Source organism: Vipera berus (assembly GCF_964194415.1).
Source record: "Vipera berus genome assembly, chromosome: 1".
NCBI lineage: Eukaryota > Metazoa > Chordata > Lepidosauria > Squamata > Viperidae > Vipera > Vipera berus.
The window spans coordinates 42856131-42873384 of NC_138202.1; the positions used below are offsets into that span (position 1 = coordinate 42856131).

The following is a 17254-nucleotide window of genomic DNA, read 5'->3' on the forward strand; positions in this document are numbered from 1 at the left end:
TTAGTTGGTAGAAAAACTGAAGTGTCTTCTGAAATAGATCTACAAAATGAATCAAAACCATCAAACTTGGGTGACTTACTAAATAAAGTGGAAAGTTTAAGTCAACAATTGTCTTCAGCAGAAGAAGAGAAAAATATTGTCTCGAAAGAACTTGAATTTGTAAAAAAAGAGAAAAATCAAGTAAGAGAAGAATACGAAAGTCTAAAATCTGAATGCAGTAAACTCCAAATATCTATTCCTGAAAAAGACTCCGGTGTAAAAGTAGAGGAAGTCCCTAGTTTTATAGAAGAATCATTGAAGGCCGAAGTGGAACGATTGCAACAAGCACTACTTGGTATGAAAACACTGCAAATTCACCATAATAGCATATTGTATTTTAATGTCTGAAGAAAGTTTTATAAAATATAGATTGGATCCAAAGAGATTTATGCACAAAATGCTTCTTCATTTAGCAGTGTTCTATTTTTATTGGGTGGTTTTCTCTGCCTCTTTCAGTATTGAGACGCTGTTGTTCAAAGAAGAAAGTTGAAAAGGGGTCAGTTCATATACTGCTCTTTGATTCCTAGCCCAAGTACTGTTTGTAAGAAAAACATTCATGCCTAAAAAAGAGCTGATCAAACTTTTCTAGAAAAACAAATTTAAGAAAAACAAAAATCCATTGACCTATTTGCATTACTGTACTTTATAATATTGGAAAACAATTCTTTTGGCTGTCTTTCTTCCTAACCCAATTTGTTCTGAAATGATACAAAAGATGATAATAAATGTATTTGCCATACTTACTTGTTGCTTTACTTTTACTCATTATATCTCAAGAAACTGTCACTTAACTCCACTGTCTGAACAATTTTCATCTAGGTTCCCATCTTCCCTTTTTAGGGAAGGTGGTAGAAAAGTTGGTCACACTGCAGCTCCAGAATATCCTGGATGAAATGGATTATCTGGACCTCTTCTATTCGGGCTTCAGGCCTATTTGGTTAGTTTGGGATAGAAACAATATTGGTTGCGTTTGTAGATGATCTCTAGCACAAGCGTGGGATACAGGTAGTGCATCCATCCTGGCTCTCCTTGACCTTTGGGTGGCTTTCAATATCATTGACCATAGTATCCTTTCGGGCCACTTGCGGCACTTGGGGTTGAGGGGTGCAGTTTTCTGATGATCCACCTCCTTCCTCTAAGGTTAGTTCCAATCAGTGTTGATAGGGAATAAGAAGTCTAGCCCATGGATTGTCCTTTGTGGCGTGCTGCAGAATCGGCTGCTTCTTTTTAGTATCTACATAAAACCAGTGGGTGAGAGCATCTGACACCAAGTATCTTCAGTACACTGATGATACTCAACTATATGTTCCATCATGGGTGACCCAAGTGATGCTGTAGCTGCCTTCATGGTGCTGGAATTTGTGGGGGTCTGGATGGGGGGCAATGGGCTTCAGCTGAATCCTGGTAAGAGAGAGTGGCTGTGGGGATTCTTGGAATCTGGGAGTTCATCATCTATAGTTCTGGAGTAAAGTTTCACTATTCCAGACAGACACAATGCACAGCTTGGAGTCCTTCACAACTCCTACACTGTTTCTTGGATCGTGAGGCCATGCGCTCAGTCACTCATGCCTTAAATCATCTGTCTTTTGTACTATTGCAATGCTCTCCAAATCGGGCTATCCTTGAAGAATATTTGAAAGCTATAGTTAGCCTGGTCATTTTTAGCTGCTTCTAGGATGGTGCACATAACACCTGTGGTATGCAAGCTGCATTGGCTACTGTTTGCTTCCAAGTCCAATTCAAAGAGTTGGTTATCACCTTTAAAGCCCTTCATGGGTCCAGATTAACTAAGGAACTGTCTCTGCCCGATGGTATTGGCCTCCACCTTATGCAATATGTCTTTATATTTGAGGTCTGCCTGGGTTGAGGTTTGCTCCCACACTTTCGGCTTTCTGGAAAGGAGATAAAACCTGCCCGTTAGCCCGGAGTCTTAATGGAAATGTTCAGTGTTGGAAGTGGCTAGTGGATTAATTGAGAAGATGCTACAGCCTTACTTGTCTTCCCTTATTTGCTCCTTGTCTTTGTAGTTAATCTTTGTAATATCTTTTATGTTTATAATTTTAATTGTAAGCTGCCTAGAGTCACTTTTCAATGAGATGAGCAGCATATAAATTTAATAAATAAATAAAATCTGAAGATATGTTCTTCTATTAACTTGAATTCTCTGTGTATCAACAAACTTTCTGCTTACATTTTTACAGATGCAGAAAGTGAAATAACAAAATTGAAAACATTAAATCAGGTAACTATGTAAAAGGTAATATAAAATAATAATAAAAAAATAATGTTCCTGAAATGGTATTATTATTATTGTATAGAAATAAATATTAGTTTTATGAGATTAAGCTTTTGAAATCAAGGAACCCAGTTCTGTTTTGGTTAGAATAAAGTCAGTTGTTTTTTATCTTATACCATATATTTCTTAAATTGGTTCTACTATTGTTCTGATAAATAACCATATGTACGCATATACAAACCTATATAAGGGACGCGGTGGCTCAGTAGGTTAGGACGCTGAGCTTGTCGATCAGATGGTCCGCATAACAGAGTGAGCACCTGTTACTTGTCCCAGCTTCTGCCAACCTAGCAGTTCGAAAGCACGTAAAAATGCAAGTAGAAAAATAGGGACCACTACGGTGGGAAGGTAACAGCGTTCCGTGCGCCTTTGGCGTCTAGTCATGCCGGCCACATGACCACGGAGACATCCTTGGACAAACGCTGGCTCTTCGGCTTTGAAACGGAGATGAGCACCGGCCCCTAGAGTCGGAAACGACTAGCACGCATGTGCGGGGGAACCTTTACCTTTACCTTTACCTTACAAACCTATATACATACATACATATAAGCATACAGGCTTTAGTTAACTATATTTTTGGTTTGTAGTTCTTGCATTACCTCTGGCCACACTGTAAGTCCTACTCACATGCAAACATGTTCTTATTTATGTTTAATTAATTGTTTTAAGGGGTTTTATGTTTTAATTGTTAGTTTTATTGGACACTGCCCAACGTCACCTTTATGAGTAGTCATATAAATTGGATAAATAAATAAAAATAAGCACTATATGTTTATTTTGTTGTTTGCCCATATGTATAAGATTTCAGGATCAGATGGATCATAGTGGAATATAGCATGCAAAAGCTATGCTGTAAGTATAATTAGATTTTTGTTACTTTTTAAGATATTAGAAAAGCTAAAAAATGGGGTTCCTATATAAATAAAAATTGTTAGAGCAACAGTTGTGAACCAGTAGCCTTCCAAAACTAATAACTAATATAACTATATAACTTATAACTAATCAATTCAGTCTAAAATAAAAATAAATAAAAATCATATTGATAGACTAAAGTTAAAAAGAAGGTTATTAATGTAAAATTACAGAATACAGGAATTTAAAAAAAAATCAGAATCGGTGTGATACAGCCAGTTCGCACCACTTCGGCAGAACCGGTAGCTAATTTTTTGTTGCCCAGGCCCAGAATGGACTTCTGGAAGCGATATCCACACAGAGAACCAGTTGTTCACATATTTGAATCCCACCACTGATCAGAATCCTATAAAATTACAAATAAGTTTACAGTGAATAGATGCTATAGGTTAGATAACTATAAAAGGACACAAATACTACTAAAATTTATAAACCACTACAAGTACATAAAGCTTTTAAAGGATTTATTAGGTTAAGACACTTATGGTTCAACCAATTATAACAAAAATATCAAAAGTAAATTTGTGGCCCAGTTCTATGTCAGAGCTATGGTATATTTAAACAAACAACTCCAGGTGATGAGCCTTACCTTGGTTTCTATAACTCAATATTTTTCTTCTTCCCTCCCCTTTGTTTCCCTTTGAAGTATACACATACCTTTTAAGAAGTCATTGGCTTATTTTTTCCACAAAGGCACAGTCTTTTACAGGTAGTCCTCAACTTACAAGAGTTCGTTACAACGGCACTGAAAAAAGTGACCTATGACTATTTTTCATAGTTATGACCATTGCAGCATCCCCATGGTCATGTGATGGATGCTTGACAGCTGGTTCATATTTATGACAGTTGCAGTGTCCCAGAGTCATGTGATCACTTTGTGCAGCCTTCTGACAAGCAAAGACAGTGGGAAAGTCAGATTCACTTAACAACCGTGTAACTAATTTAACAACTTCAGTGTTTCACTTAACAAATGTGGTAAGAAAAGTCATAAAATGGGGCAAAACTCACTTAATAAATTTCTTACTTAACAACATAAATGTTGGGTTCAATTGTGGTCATAAGTTGAAGACTACCTGTATTTCCAATCTAGCATCAGGCAAATATTTGGACTTAACTCATTTTAGAAGAAGACAGGCAATTCAGATGATCAGTTATAGAACACACACAAGTTCTTTTTTAATAGTAATTTTATTAAAAAATTACAACTACAGTGATAACATACAAACAAGAAAGAAAAAAAAATAAAGATGCAGAAGAGAAAAAGAAAATAGAAAAGAAAGAAAAACAGCACCTTTTCTTAAAATGCAACAAATTATCTCTTCTTTCCATATTCCATTATTCCATAAATAACCTCTCCATAAATAAATCCTTAAACCCTCACGATTTCAATCCTAATCAACAAAAGTCATTAAAGTTTACCAAAAACAGTAACATGTATTTTAACCTTGATCAAATAAACCAAATTTATATTCCTTCCATTTACTTTTAGCAGTCTGGATTTTAGTCTCTTCAAATAATGATCTGAAATTTGAAATCTTTTCATTTTTTCTTTGTCTCTTCTCACAAAATTCTTCAAACTTTAACATGCCTCTTTTGTAAATCCAATATAGGAAAATTAGTTCACTCTCTTGGTTGGTTATTTGAATATCCCTTTTAATTATTAAGATAGCAACCAGTTTCTTTTGTATGTCTAGTGTAGCATCTTTTTTCATATCATTTTTGTAGCTTGTTATCTTTAAATCTATTTTCAGATCAGTCTCATTCTTGTCCAATAGAATTTTTTCCTCTTTTGTAACATCTTTTAAATGCAGCGTATCTATACAGATACCCTTAGAATTCATTTCTGGATCTGTTGTTCGAAAATAACCTTCAATATGTCCAACATAAAAGATCCATTCTTCAAAAATATTTTTCAGTATGTTGAATGTCCTTCTCCTTTAATTATAATATTTTGTTCCTTCTATTTCCCTCTAGTAATCAATCTTCAAAGTCCCTTCCTACCATGTTTTTTAAAGAATTCAAAATGAAATTATAAGGATTCTTATACTTAATTCCAAAATCTTATTTCAAATTTATGTGTCTCTGAATACATTTGCAACTTTCTAAAATTAAAAATTTAATTACCCTTTTGCTGTTTGTTTTTGGGGAAAATTAAGTCTTTAAACTTCTGTTTAAAACTTTTTTTTGCTAAGGATTGAAGGAAATGCACCTGTTGCTGCAAAACATATTGAAAAGCAGATAAGCAAGTTCCAAAATTGATAAAAAAAGGAAGTATGCAAACCCAGTATCACTTTGAAGGTGCTGAATGTGAATTTGAAGAATTTGCAGAAATATTTTTAAATGTCTTTTATAGATTTGATGGCATAAAATACCATAGATTGTTAGATATTTAGTTATGTTCAAATTGATTTTATCCTATTAAATTTAAGATCTTTTTGTGTCTAAATTAAGGGAGAAGTTAACAAAGAAATGAGAAGTTTACAACCTGTTAGTAGTATGGAAGGACCCAACTTGGAATTAAATCAGCTACAAGACCTGCTAAAGAAACAACATGAATTGAACGAAAGCAGTGCTGAAAAAGAAACTCTAATAGCAGAATTGGAAGAACTGGACAAGCAGAACCAAGAAGCTACCCAGGTGAGAAATATAAGGGTGAGGCAGCAATACTGTGTAATTTACAAAAGATGTGCTTTTGTGTTTAAATATCTGTGCAACCAAAATACGAAAGTTTCTAGGCTTTCCTAGTCAACTATTTTTTTAAATTTGTTTTTTCAAAAGCCCTCTTCAGACCTCTAACTAATATAATCTACTTTTTATCTGGAAAGAGAAGAATTAGTATTTTTGAAAAAAAGGAAAAGGTGAAAGGATAGATTGGAAAGGGGAAAAGATAGGCAAAAGGTAATTCCATTGATTTTTGACTGTGACTTTGCCTCCCCCCAATATTGCCCCTAGCAGATTTTCCTGAAATAACGCCCTTTCCCCTTGCTCTGATTGAACAAGATGGATACCCAGCAAAATGTCAGTATTATGAATTAATGAAACCCTGAAGATCAGTCTTCTGCTAATGAGGAGGCAATTGTTTCCGATTAAAAAAGTGGTAAAATGCAATGGTGCTGGACAGTTTATACATTATATTTTTTGATGATTGATATCAATAACATAAATACAATACTTTGAAAACATTGTAAAGTAAGAGTATTTTCACTCAAAGCTTTACTTGTGTGTCATAAATAAAAAATACTTTTTTTATTTTAGCATATGATAATGTTGAAGGAACAGCTGGCCAAACAAAATGCAGAAGCTGCTGAAGTTATCAACCAGCTAAAACTGGATGAAAAATCTGGGAAAGAAACAATATCTATGTTGGAAGCAGAGAAAATGGAATTGAGCAAAGAGCTGCAAAGCCAGAAAGAAACATTGAATCAATGCACTGTTGCCCTTAATGATTTGCACATGACTAACCAACACCAGGAAAGTGAAATAAAAGAGTTAAGAGAACAACTTAAAACATCTCAACATTATAGCTCCAAAAATGAACAGGAAAGTATAGAATTAAAGAAAAACCTAACTGAAAAAGAAGAAGAATGTTCTCTTCTCAAAAATGAATTAACCAAGATACTTCAGAAATCTGATATTTATAATCAAGATCATTCAGTCACTGAAAGAGAAAAAGAAATATCAGACCTGAAGGAGCAAATTTCTGAAAATAAACTATTAAATACAGATTTGGAAAAATCCATCTTGAATCTTCAAGCAGAAAAGGGAAGACTTCATTTAGCATGTGAGGAACTTAAACAACAGTTACAAATAGCTAATAGTGAGAAGAGTAAAATTGGTTTTGAAAAAGATAGTATGCTGGAAGCTTTGAAACTTGAAAAGGGACAGTTAGAAAGAGAATTACACCAGTCTGAAAAACGATTATTGGAACAGGCTCATAAATGTGAACAGACCATTGAGGAGTTGTCAAATGCACATAATATGGATACCACTGCTTTACAATTTGAACATGAATGGTTAGTAAAACTTTCTCAAGACAAAGACTTTGAGATAGCTGAACTCAAAAGGAACATTGAACAGATGGAAGTGGATCATGAAGAAACTAAAGAGATGTTAACCACTAGTTTAGCTGGGCAAAAACAACTGACAGAGCTCATAAAAGAGAAAGAAATCTTTGTTGAAAAATTTAAAACCAGAGTTTTTGAGTTAGAGCAGCAACGTGAAGATTATATTGAGAGTGCAAAAAGAATTGAGGGACTAAAGCAGAATTTAGAGGAAAAGGAGAAAAGTCTTTTGGCTATGAAAGAAGAGACCAGTCATTTGAAAGAAGAGAACGAGCGATTAAAAGAACAACAGAGTAGGTCACCTCCTTTGGCTGAGCCCAAAACCTTAGATATCATCACAGAACTTGAAGCAGAAATAACCCAATTAACCATACTTAAAAATAATCTGGAAGAAGAGGTGAAATTAAACAAAAAGACTTTTGAGGATCAGAACTTGAAAATGACTCAACTACAGCAATCCCTACAAGAATACAAAAAGGAAAGTGAGGAATCCAAATTTCAACATGAGCAAATGAACACCATACATAGGCAGGTGTGCATGGAGAAGGATGAGGAAATCCAAAGTCTACAGAGAACAGTAGAACAAATTAAAACACAACTAAGCAAGCAAAGGAAGGTAATTCAGCAAGATCCTCCTGACCTTTTCCAGGAATCTAAAGTTCAGACACTCAATGGTGAAAATGGGAATGAGAAACATGACCTGTCTAAGGTTGACATTGAAAGGCTGATAAAAGGCATTAAAGAGAGAGAAATGGAAATCAAGCTTCTGAATGAAAAGAATGTTTCGCTAAGTAGACAGATTGACCAGTTATCTAAAGATGAAGTTGGCAAACTTACACAGATCATTCAAGAAAAAAACTTAGAAATACAAGCATTGCATGCAAGGGTTTCCTCCCCATCTTACCAGCAAGATGTTTTTTTCCTTCAACAGCAATTACAGACCTATGCCATGGAAAGAGAACAAGTGTTAGCAGTTCTTAGTGAAAAAACTAGAGAAAACAGTCAGTTAAAAGCAGATTACCACAAATTAGTAGATATTGTTGCAGCTAAGGAATCAGCCATGAAAAAGTTACAAGAAGAAAACCAAAAACTATCCAGTGAATTTGAAACTAGCAGTCATGATATGTCTCGAGAAACTATAAAGAACTTATCCCGCATCATACGAGAGAAAGATATTGAGATGGATGCTTTAAGTCAGAAATGCCAAACTTTGTTAACTGTCCTGCAGTCTTCCAGTATAAATTCAGGCAGTGAATTACAAGAAATTAATAGTAATCAGTTTGAAAAACTTTTACAGGAACGTGACACATTGAAACAGCAAGTAAAGAAAATGGAAGAATGGAAGAAACAAGTAATGACTACTGTTCAAAATATGCAGCATGAGTCTGGTCATCTCCAAGAAGAACTACAAAAGCTTCAGATACAAATTTCTGTTGATAGTGAAAACAATTCCCAGCTACAACTAGAGTACAGTGGCTTAATACAGGGCTATGAACAAAATGAGAAAAAGTTAAAAACATTTACTCAAGAATTAGCCCAAGTTCAGCAGAGCATAGGAAACCTTAATAATACTCGGGATATAATTCTTGGAAAGCTTGATATGGGAACGCCACCACTATTGGTAACTTCTTCTGTTGAGGAAAAACCATTAGAGGTTCCCAGTAATACTTCTTCTCAAATGTTGGACGGTGAGTGTAAATCACTAAATGAGGAACTAGAATTCATGAAGAAAACATTGCAGGAAAAGGATTCGCTTATCCAGACTTTACAAGAAAATAATCAGAGATTGTCTGATTCTATGGCTGCATCGTCAGAGGCCGAAAGAAAGTGTCAACAGGAATTTGGCTTTGAAATAAAGCAGTTAAAGGAGAAATCTGACATTTTACAGATGTCCCTCAAAGAAAAAGATCTGCTGATAAAATCAAAAAGTGACCAGTTGCTTTCTCTGAGTGAAAATCTTAGTAGTAAAGAGAGTGAAAATGAGCTGCTAAAACAAAGTGTCACTAACCTGAAAGAGAGGACACTTATCTTAGAAATGGATGTTTGTAAATTGAAGGAAGAAAATGACAGAATAGCAGGAAAAAGCCAGGAAAAAGAAACAGAATTCCGAGCCCTACAAGAGACCAACATGCAGTTTTCAATAATGTTAAGGGAGAAGGAGTTTGAACATAATTCCATGAAGGAGAAAGCGCTTACGTTTGAAAAGATGTTGAAAGAAAGAGAACAGGTATGCAATGAGTTTGAATTCTTCTGCATCAAAATCATATGGGAGGAAATGGGACTGCCATTATGTCACATTATTTAAACTCTAATGTAGGATTTCCATTTCCTGTGCTGAATTCGGAAAGGTGATACCAGCTTTTTTCCCCCCACTAGAGCATAGGTAAGGAAAATAGGGCCTATGGACTCTAGCATGCCTGTGAATGCCCACCTGACTTGAATTACTTTCTGGTTGGCCATAGGAGAAACAAAATGGCAAACTTAGATGGGCCTTAATTGGATCTGATAGTCAGGCAACATATAAATTTAATACAGGTAGTCCTCAAATTATGACCACAATTGAGCCCAACATTTATGTTGTTAAGTGAGAAATTTGTTCAGTGAGTTTTGCCCCATTTTACAACTTTTCTTGCGACATTTGTTAAGTGAATCACTGAAGTTGTTAAATTAGTTGCACAGTTGTTAAGTGAATCTGGCTTTCCCATTGTCTTTGCTTGTCAGAAGGTTGCACAGAGTGATCACAAGACCCTGGGACACTGCAACTGTCATAAATATGAACCAGCCGTCAAGCATCCAAATGTAAATCACGTGACCATGGGGATGCCGCCGTGGTCATAAGTGCAGAAAACAGTCATAAGTCACTTTTTTCAGTGCCGTTGTGACTTTGAATGGTCACTAAACAAACTCTTGTAAGTCGAGGACTACCTGTATATTATTTATTATCATCTTGATCATCAACTCCCCACAGGGCTATGCTTATATTCTTAAGGTTTTTTAAATTAACTTATATGGGAAGCTGGCATAATGCAAAACCTCAGCCTCTCAAATCAATTTTACTTAAAAGAATGTTTGGGGAATCAAGCCTCATGGGCAACTGCAGCATTTTGGGGATCTATACATGTTCAAACGAACAAAGTCTGCTTGTCTTGATGTGATATCCCAGAGCTTTAATCCTCTTGTTATTTTTATTTGTGAAAGGGAAAGACAGGAGAACTAAACCAGCTTTTAAATGAAGCCAAGTCAATGCATGAAAAAGCTGTTGCATTTCAGCAAGAGCGAGATCAAGTCATGTTGGCCCTCAAGCAGAAACAAATGGAAACCAGTGCTCTACAGAATGAGGTAAAGGGTGCAGGAAAGTAGTGAATGATAAATAGATGACAGTAACATAAGGAACCGAAAGAATATTTCTTCAATCACATACAGGTGCAGTATTTACGTGAGAAGGAGCAGCGATTAAATCAAGAGCTAGACAGGTTACGCAATCATCTTTTAGAAAGGGAAGATACCTCCACACGTGAAGCTTTAGCCGCTGAGGATCGGGAATCAAAGCTAAAAAAGAAAGTCCGCAATTTGGAGGAAAAGCTTCAGTCTTCATCAACTGTAGTGGAAAATGTCAGGTAATAGTTTGTCTCCTCAGTAACTGCTGTTTGCATGGCTATGTTTTCAAAAAATGGATACAAGAAACTTTACTTGCCCCAGTCATAATGGACTTTGGGCAGAGTATAATTTATTTATTTATTTATTTTATTACATTTATATACTGCCCTTTCCCGAAGGACTCAGGGTGGTTTACAGGGTGATTAAAAACAAAAATAATAAAGGCCCCTCTCCAAAAGTATTAACAACGTATGTGTGTAATAACAGATAATAGATCAGCAATAAAAAATGTATTTCTAAATATTTATGTTTTATCTGAAGCCATCAGGCAAGCATGCAGGTGGAATCCCTGCAAGAACAATTGAATCTTGTTACTGTACAAAGAGATGAGACTATGCTTCAGCTAACACTTTCACAAGACCAAGTTAAGCAGTATGCCATGTCCCTCACAAACCTGCAGATGGTGCTAGAGCAGTTTCAACGGGGTAAGTTAAACGTATAGGTTGCCATGATTGTCTTTCCTTGTAATCTAAAAATGTAAATACAATTTTATTACTATTTTTTTTTCTCAAGCGGGGCATTTTAAAATGGAACTCTCCCTCTCATTCGCTCTGGAGACAGGACTACAAAGACTTTCTTCCAATAGGAAGAGATACCTATCTTCTCTAGTTCCAGCCCTTCCTTTATTTTTTGGAGATCAGACACATTGTAAACTCTGCCAACCCTCCACATGGGCAAGCTCACATTGCTCATTTTGTTTGTTGGTTTGTTTTCCCATTTCTTTTTTTCTGGGCTTCCTTTACGGTAACTTCAGCTCAATGACTGACAAACTAAACACAGAAATAACACTCTCTAGGAATGCCTTAATGCATCATATCCCCTCTTCTGATTCTTTCGGAAGAATGCAGTCAAACCAAAGCTCCCAAGTCAAATGTTACGGGTTACTTTGACTCTGATTTGGCAAACATAGAAGTCAAATAAATAAAAACAACACGTACCTCTTATCACTACTCTTTGATGGCTTGGGAACCAGAGGAAATGTAAACCAAAGGCACCATTTTTTTTTAACCACCACCTTCTGGCTCTTGGTCATCAAACTGGCAATACAATTAATTTTTAACATTACCATAATTGAGCCCAAAATTATGGACTTAAGTCATGCCAGTTGTTAAGCAAGCTGTCGTGTGAATGTGACCAATTTTGCCATCTTTTTTGCAGTTGATGTTAAATGAACCACTGTGTGTGTTAAGGGGTTAAATGGTTGTTAAGTGAATCCATTGTCTGCCATGGACTTTTTTTTTTTTGCCAGAAAAAGGAAGTAAAATGCTGGCAAAAATGCAGACAGGTTTTCATGTAAATGAGGGCCAGTTGCCCAAAATGCGAACGCATGACCTCAGTGGGGTGGCAGCCATAGGAACTTCGAATCTGGATTGTAAGTAGCCCTGGAGAGGTCCATCTTCACTTCGAACAATCACTAAGCCTCTGGTTGTAAGTCAAGGGCTTCCTGTAGTTCCTTCTGAAGCATCAGTGACTTTCTCTTCTCCATAGAAGAGAAAGCAAAGAAGTGAAGGGAAAAGGGTTCCTGATGTTAGAGGAGGTCCACCCCTGTACCCACACACTCTTGACTGAAACTGAAAAACCAGGATGTCCAATCTTGGAACCTGTAGCCAGAGAGAGCAAGCAAAGGGGGGGGGGGAATCATGCCAATCCCTCCTGTGCGTCCTTTACCTTTTAGGACCTTTCTCATGAGCCCTGCTGTAGAGAGCGAAGACTGTAGGAAAGAAAAAAACGTCACTAGGTGGGGGGCCAAGGACACTTCTCATTCCACTCAGAGGAGTCTGTGAAAACGTAGGCCTGAAATACCAACTTTGCTTTCCCACAGGCTCCCTGTTGGACATAGCAGCCTGCAAAGTGCTTTCTTGGTTCAGGAAGGCTAAAATGAATTCATACATGGGTGATGGTGAAAAAATTTAAAGGATTATCTGTTTGATTTAATCATATCCCTAGGTGGCAAGATGGCACAGCACCTTGGCTCCCCTTGACATTATTGCCTCTCCCTGGAAACATGTGTAGGATTGCTATGCGGTATTTGTGCCCTTCCTTATATAGCACTGTAAGATTAACTCTTGCACCTTGGCCAAAAGATCTTTTGCTAGGAATGCGCTTCAGAAAAATACTCCAGCAGAAAGCTACCCTCCTCCTCAAAGTATGATCACCCCCACCCACCCACCCAGACACACACACACACACACACACACACACACCCTGGGACAGCTATGGTATGTCCCATTTCAGAATTCCCTGGCTTCACTCTGTAAAAAGGACCTTCATGGGTAGCCTTGTATACCGTTTTGGTGATACTCAATCTGTTGAACAAGCTGTTCTCTCAGTACCTGATTTTAATAATGAATGTGTTTTAAAAGGCTAAATAAGCATATTTTAACTTTAGAAGAGAAAGCCATGTATTCAGCTGAGCTACAAAAAGCCCAAAAGCAGACTGCAGAATGGAAGAAGAAAGCAGAGCAGCTAGAAGACAAAGTGGTTTTGTTACAAGTAAGTTGAGAAGATTCTGTAGCTTAGCTTATTTATTCAAACTGACTCAGCAAAGAAAAATAAAATCAGAAAATTTTAAGGAGTAGTAACAGTTGATGTACAGTGATGCTTACAGATGGGTGAACCCTTTTGAATTTACAGTATTTCTGCACAAATACGACCCAAAACACAATCTGTTTTCTACACAACTCCTAACACTATATAAAGACAACCCAATTAAACAAATCACATTATACTTGTTCATTTACTTATGGAGGAAAATGATCTAAATGTGCATGTTGTGTGTGGCAAAAGTATGGTTTTGCCTTTCAGTAACTGGTGTGCCCACCTTGAGCAGCAATAACTGCATCTAAATGTTTCCAATAGCTGTTGATCAGTCCAGCACATCAATTTGAAGGAATTTGAGCCCATTTCTCCTTACAGAGCAATTTAACTCAGGGATGTTGGTGGGCTTCCTTGCATGAACTGCCTGCTTTGAGTCCTTCCCTAACATTTCTCTATGAATAAAGTTAGGGCTTTAACTTGGCCATTCCAAAATGTTAACTTTTTTCTGCTTTAGCCATTCTTGAATCATGCAGCTTGTGTGTTTTGGGTTGTTGTCTTGCTGCATGACCCACTTTCTTTTAAGCTTCAGTTCACAGACAGATACGCTGATATTTTCCTGTAGAATTTGCTGGTACAATTCAGAATTCATAGTTTCATTGATAGTAGCAAGCTGTCCTGGCCCAGAGGCAGCAAAGTAAGCCCAAAATATAATACTCTGACCACCATGCTTCACAGATGAGCATAATAAATTTATTATATGGGGAAATGGTGTTGCCTTTTGTTAACATAATAGTTTTCATTCAAGCCAAAAAGTTCTATTTTAATCTACATATTTATACAGAAATATTGAAAATTCAAAAGGGCTCATAAACTTTTAAGCACGGCTATAGGAAGCAAGATGCTAGATGATGGATTTAGAAAGATTAGAGTAAAAAGTGTCTAAAAGAATTTGTGAGAAGGACAGAAATGTCTCAATTGTACTCACTGCCTGTAAAAGGTTTTACTTTAATAAAATTAATTTATGTGTTTATGTGTGACCCATATACGTGAAATATAAGATAAATGTTGTTTGCTGTGATAACCATGGTAAAACTTTTTAACAATCCACCTCATCATACAGGAAAGGTTGGATGAAGCAAATGAAGCTCTAGGTTCTGCATCAAGATTAACAGAGCAACTGGATCTGAAAGAAGAACAAATGGAAGAACTTAAAAGACAAGGTAACAAGATTATTTAAATTTTTGCAAGCAAAGCACTATTATGTAAATTATCTTTATTTTATTAACATTAAAAGTCAGTGTAAAGTTGCGATTGAATCTTCCTCTTTAAAAGTCATTTTATTTTCTGCAATTCATGTAAAAAAAGAAAAAGAAAGTAAGTAGCTCCTTTGTGTTTGTACAATTATTTCTTCCTTCGTAAGTATTGTAGTGGATTCACTGATCACGACCACAGTATACCCCATGTTGTTCTTACTCTAGTGAGACAATTCTACAATCAGAATAAGACATACTTTAACAGTTTAATTTAACTGAATAACAGAGTTGAAAGGGACCTTAGAGGTCTTCTAATCAAAACCCCTGCTCAATCAGGAAACCCTATACCATTTCAGACAATCTCTTCTTAAAAACCTCCAGTGTTGGAGCACCCACAATGTCTGAAGACAAGACATTCCACTAGTTAATTGTTCTCACTGTTAGGAAAATTCTCCTTAGTTCTAAGTTGGGTTCTCCTTGATTTTGCCTTCAAGTACTTGCAGATGACACCAAACTGGCAGGAGTAACCAACACCCCAGAAGACAAAGTCAGGATCCAAAAAGATCTTGACAAACTTGAACAATGGGCCCTATCCAACAAAATGAGTTTCAGTATGGAGAAGAGAAAAGTTTTACATTTAGGCAGGAAAAATCAAAGGTACAAGTACAGATTGGGAAAGACCTGGCTTAAAAACAGTAACTGAGAGGGACCTTGGAGTCCTAGTGGACGATCACTTAACCATGAGCCAGCAATGTGCAGCAGCAGCCAAAAAAGCTAATACAATCCTGGGTTGTATAAACGGATATAGAAACAAGATCACATGAGGTATTAGTACCGCTTTATAAAACCCTAGTAAGACGACACCTGGAATACTGCAGCCAATTTTGGTCACCATATCACAAAAAAGATGTTGAGAGTTTGGAAAAAATTCAGAGAAGAGCAAGTAAGATGAATAAACACTTGGAGACTAAAACATACAAAGAACAGTGCGGGATTTGGGTTTGGTTAGTCTAAAGAAAAGTAGAAATAGGGGAGACATGATAGCAGTATTCCAGTATTTGAGTGGCTGCCACAAAGAAGAAGGGGTCACATTATTCACCAAAGTACCAGAGGGAAAAACCAGAAACAATGGTTGAAAACTGATAAAGAAGAGAGGCAACCTAGAATTAAGGAGAAACTTCTTGACAGTGAGGACAATTAACCAGTGGAATGGCTTGCCTCCGGAGGTTGTGGGCACTCCATCACTGGAGATTTTTGAGAAGAGGCTGCATAGTCACTTGTCTGAAATGGTATAGGTTCTGCTGCTTGAGCAGGGGGCTGGACTAGAAGACTTCCAAGGTCCCTTCCAGCTCTATTCTATTGTACTGTGGAGAATAGGTTGACCCCCCTCTTTTCCATGGCAGCCCCTTACATATTGGAAGACTGCTATTATGTCACCCCAGTCCTTATTTTCATTGAATTAGACATACCCAGTTCCTGCAACTGTTCTTCATATGTTTTAGCCTCCATTCCCCTAATCATCTTTGTTGCTCTTCTCTGCACTCTTTCTAGAGTCTCAACATCTTTTTTATATCATGGCAACAAAAACTGGATGCAATATTCCAAGTATGGTCTTATCAAGCATTATAAAGTGGTATTAACACTTCACGTGATCTTGATTCTATCCCTCTGTTAATGTAGCCCTAACACGGCATTGCCGTTTTTGGCAGCTGCAGCACACTGCTGGCTCATATTTAAGTGATTGTCCACTAGGACTCCAAGATCCCTCTTGCAGTTAAAACTATTGAGCCAGGTATCACCTATTCTATACATTTGTTTTTTCTTGCCTAAATCTAGAATCGTACTTTTCTTACCACTGAATTTCATTCTGTTAGATAGGATCCAGTATTCAGGTCTATCAAGATCTTTCTGTACCTTGAACCTATCTTTGTAATGTTAGCTATTCCCAAAAACTCTTTTTAAAGAGTTTTTAAGAATGGAGTACAATTGAATCATTTCCGTATACTTTGATGAATACATTAACAGAAAATAAAAAGACTTTTTGATTGCTAACTTTTCCTTGAACACCATTAGAAAATTAGACGGATTTTGTGGACATTGTTTATTTTTATTAGAAAACTTCCAAAACAAGAAGTAAGGTAAAATAATTTATTTAATTCTGTACTGCATAGAAATTCTATTGGTCATTAAAATCAAGACAGTTTGTCCTTGTAAGAAAATGGGAATGGGAAACCTACTTTGTGAAGAATATAATCTGATCAAACTCCAAAAATTTCTCATAAATAATATTTCATCAAATAGTAAATCATCTGTTTTCAACTTTTTTATCCACTCCAAGTACAAATATTTAATTTCTTTATTGGGCAGATGAGAGCCAAGAATATTGCTACAGGTTTGTTGAGAGTCACTGAACTTGTGCCACAGCACTATTCGATCCCTTCTTCCATTACATTCTTATGTCAGGATATATTCTATATACCGTATATACTTGAGTATAA

General features: G+C 36.4%; 1 protein-coding gene across 3 annotated transcripts in view; it reads left to right on the plus strand.

Annotated features, from left to right (window-relative positions):
* The window catches only part of TRIP11 (thyroid hormone receptor interactor 11), a 50184-nt gene that overhangs the window by 19046 nt on the left and 13884 nt on the right, over positions 1-17254 (plus strand). For all 3 annotated transcript variants that reach the window (XM_081331193.1, XM_081331191.1, XM_081331192.1), the window contains exons 7-15: positions 5-334; positions 2241-2281; positions 5699-5884; positions 6503-9535; positions 10507-10647; positions 10732-10925; positions 11227-11390; positions 13355-13458; positions 14624-14723. In XM_081331193.1, the coding sequence (XP_081187319.1) occupies positions 5-334; positions 2241-2281; positions 5699-5884; positions 6503-9535; positions 10507-10647; positions 10732-10925; positions 11227-11390; positions 13355-13458; positions 14624-14723 (4293 nt within the window). The remainder of the gene's footprint in view (positions 1-4; positions 335-2240; positions 2282-5698; positions 5885-6502; positions 9536-10506; positions 10648-10731; positions 10926-11226; positions 11391-13354; positions 13459-14623; positions 14724-17254) is intronic.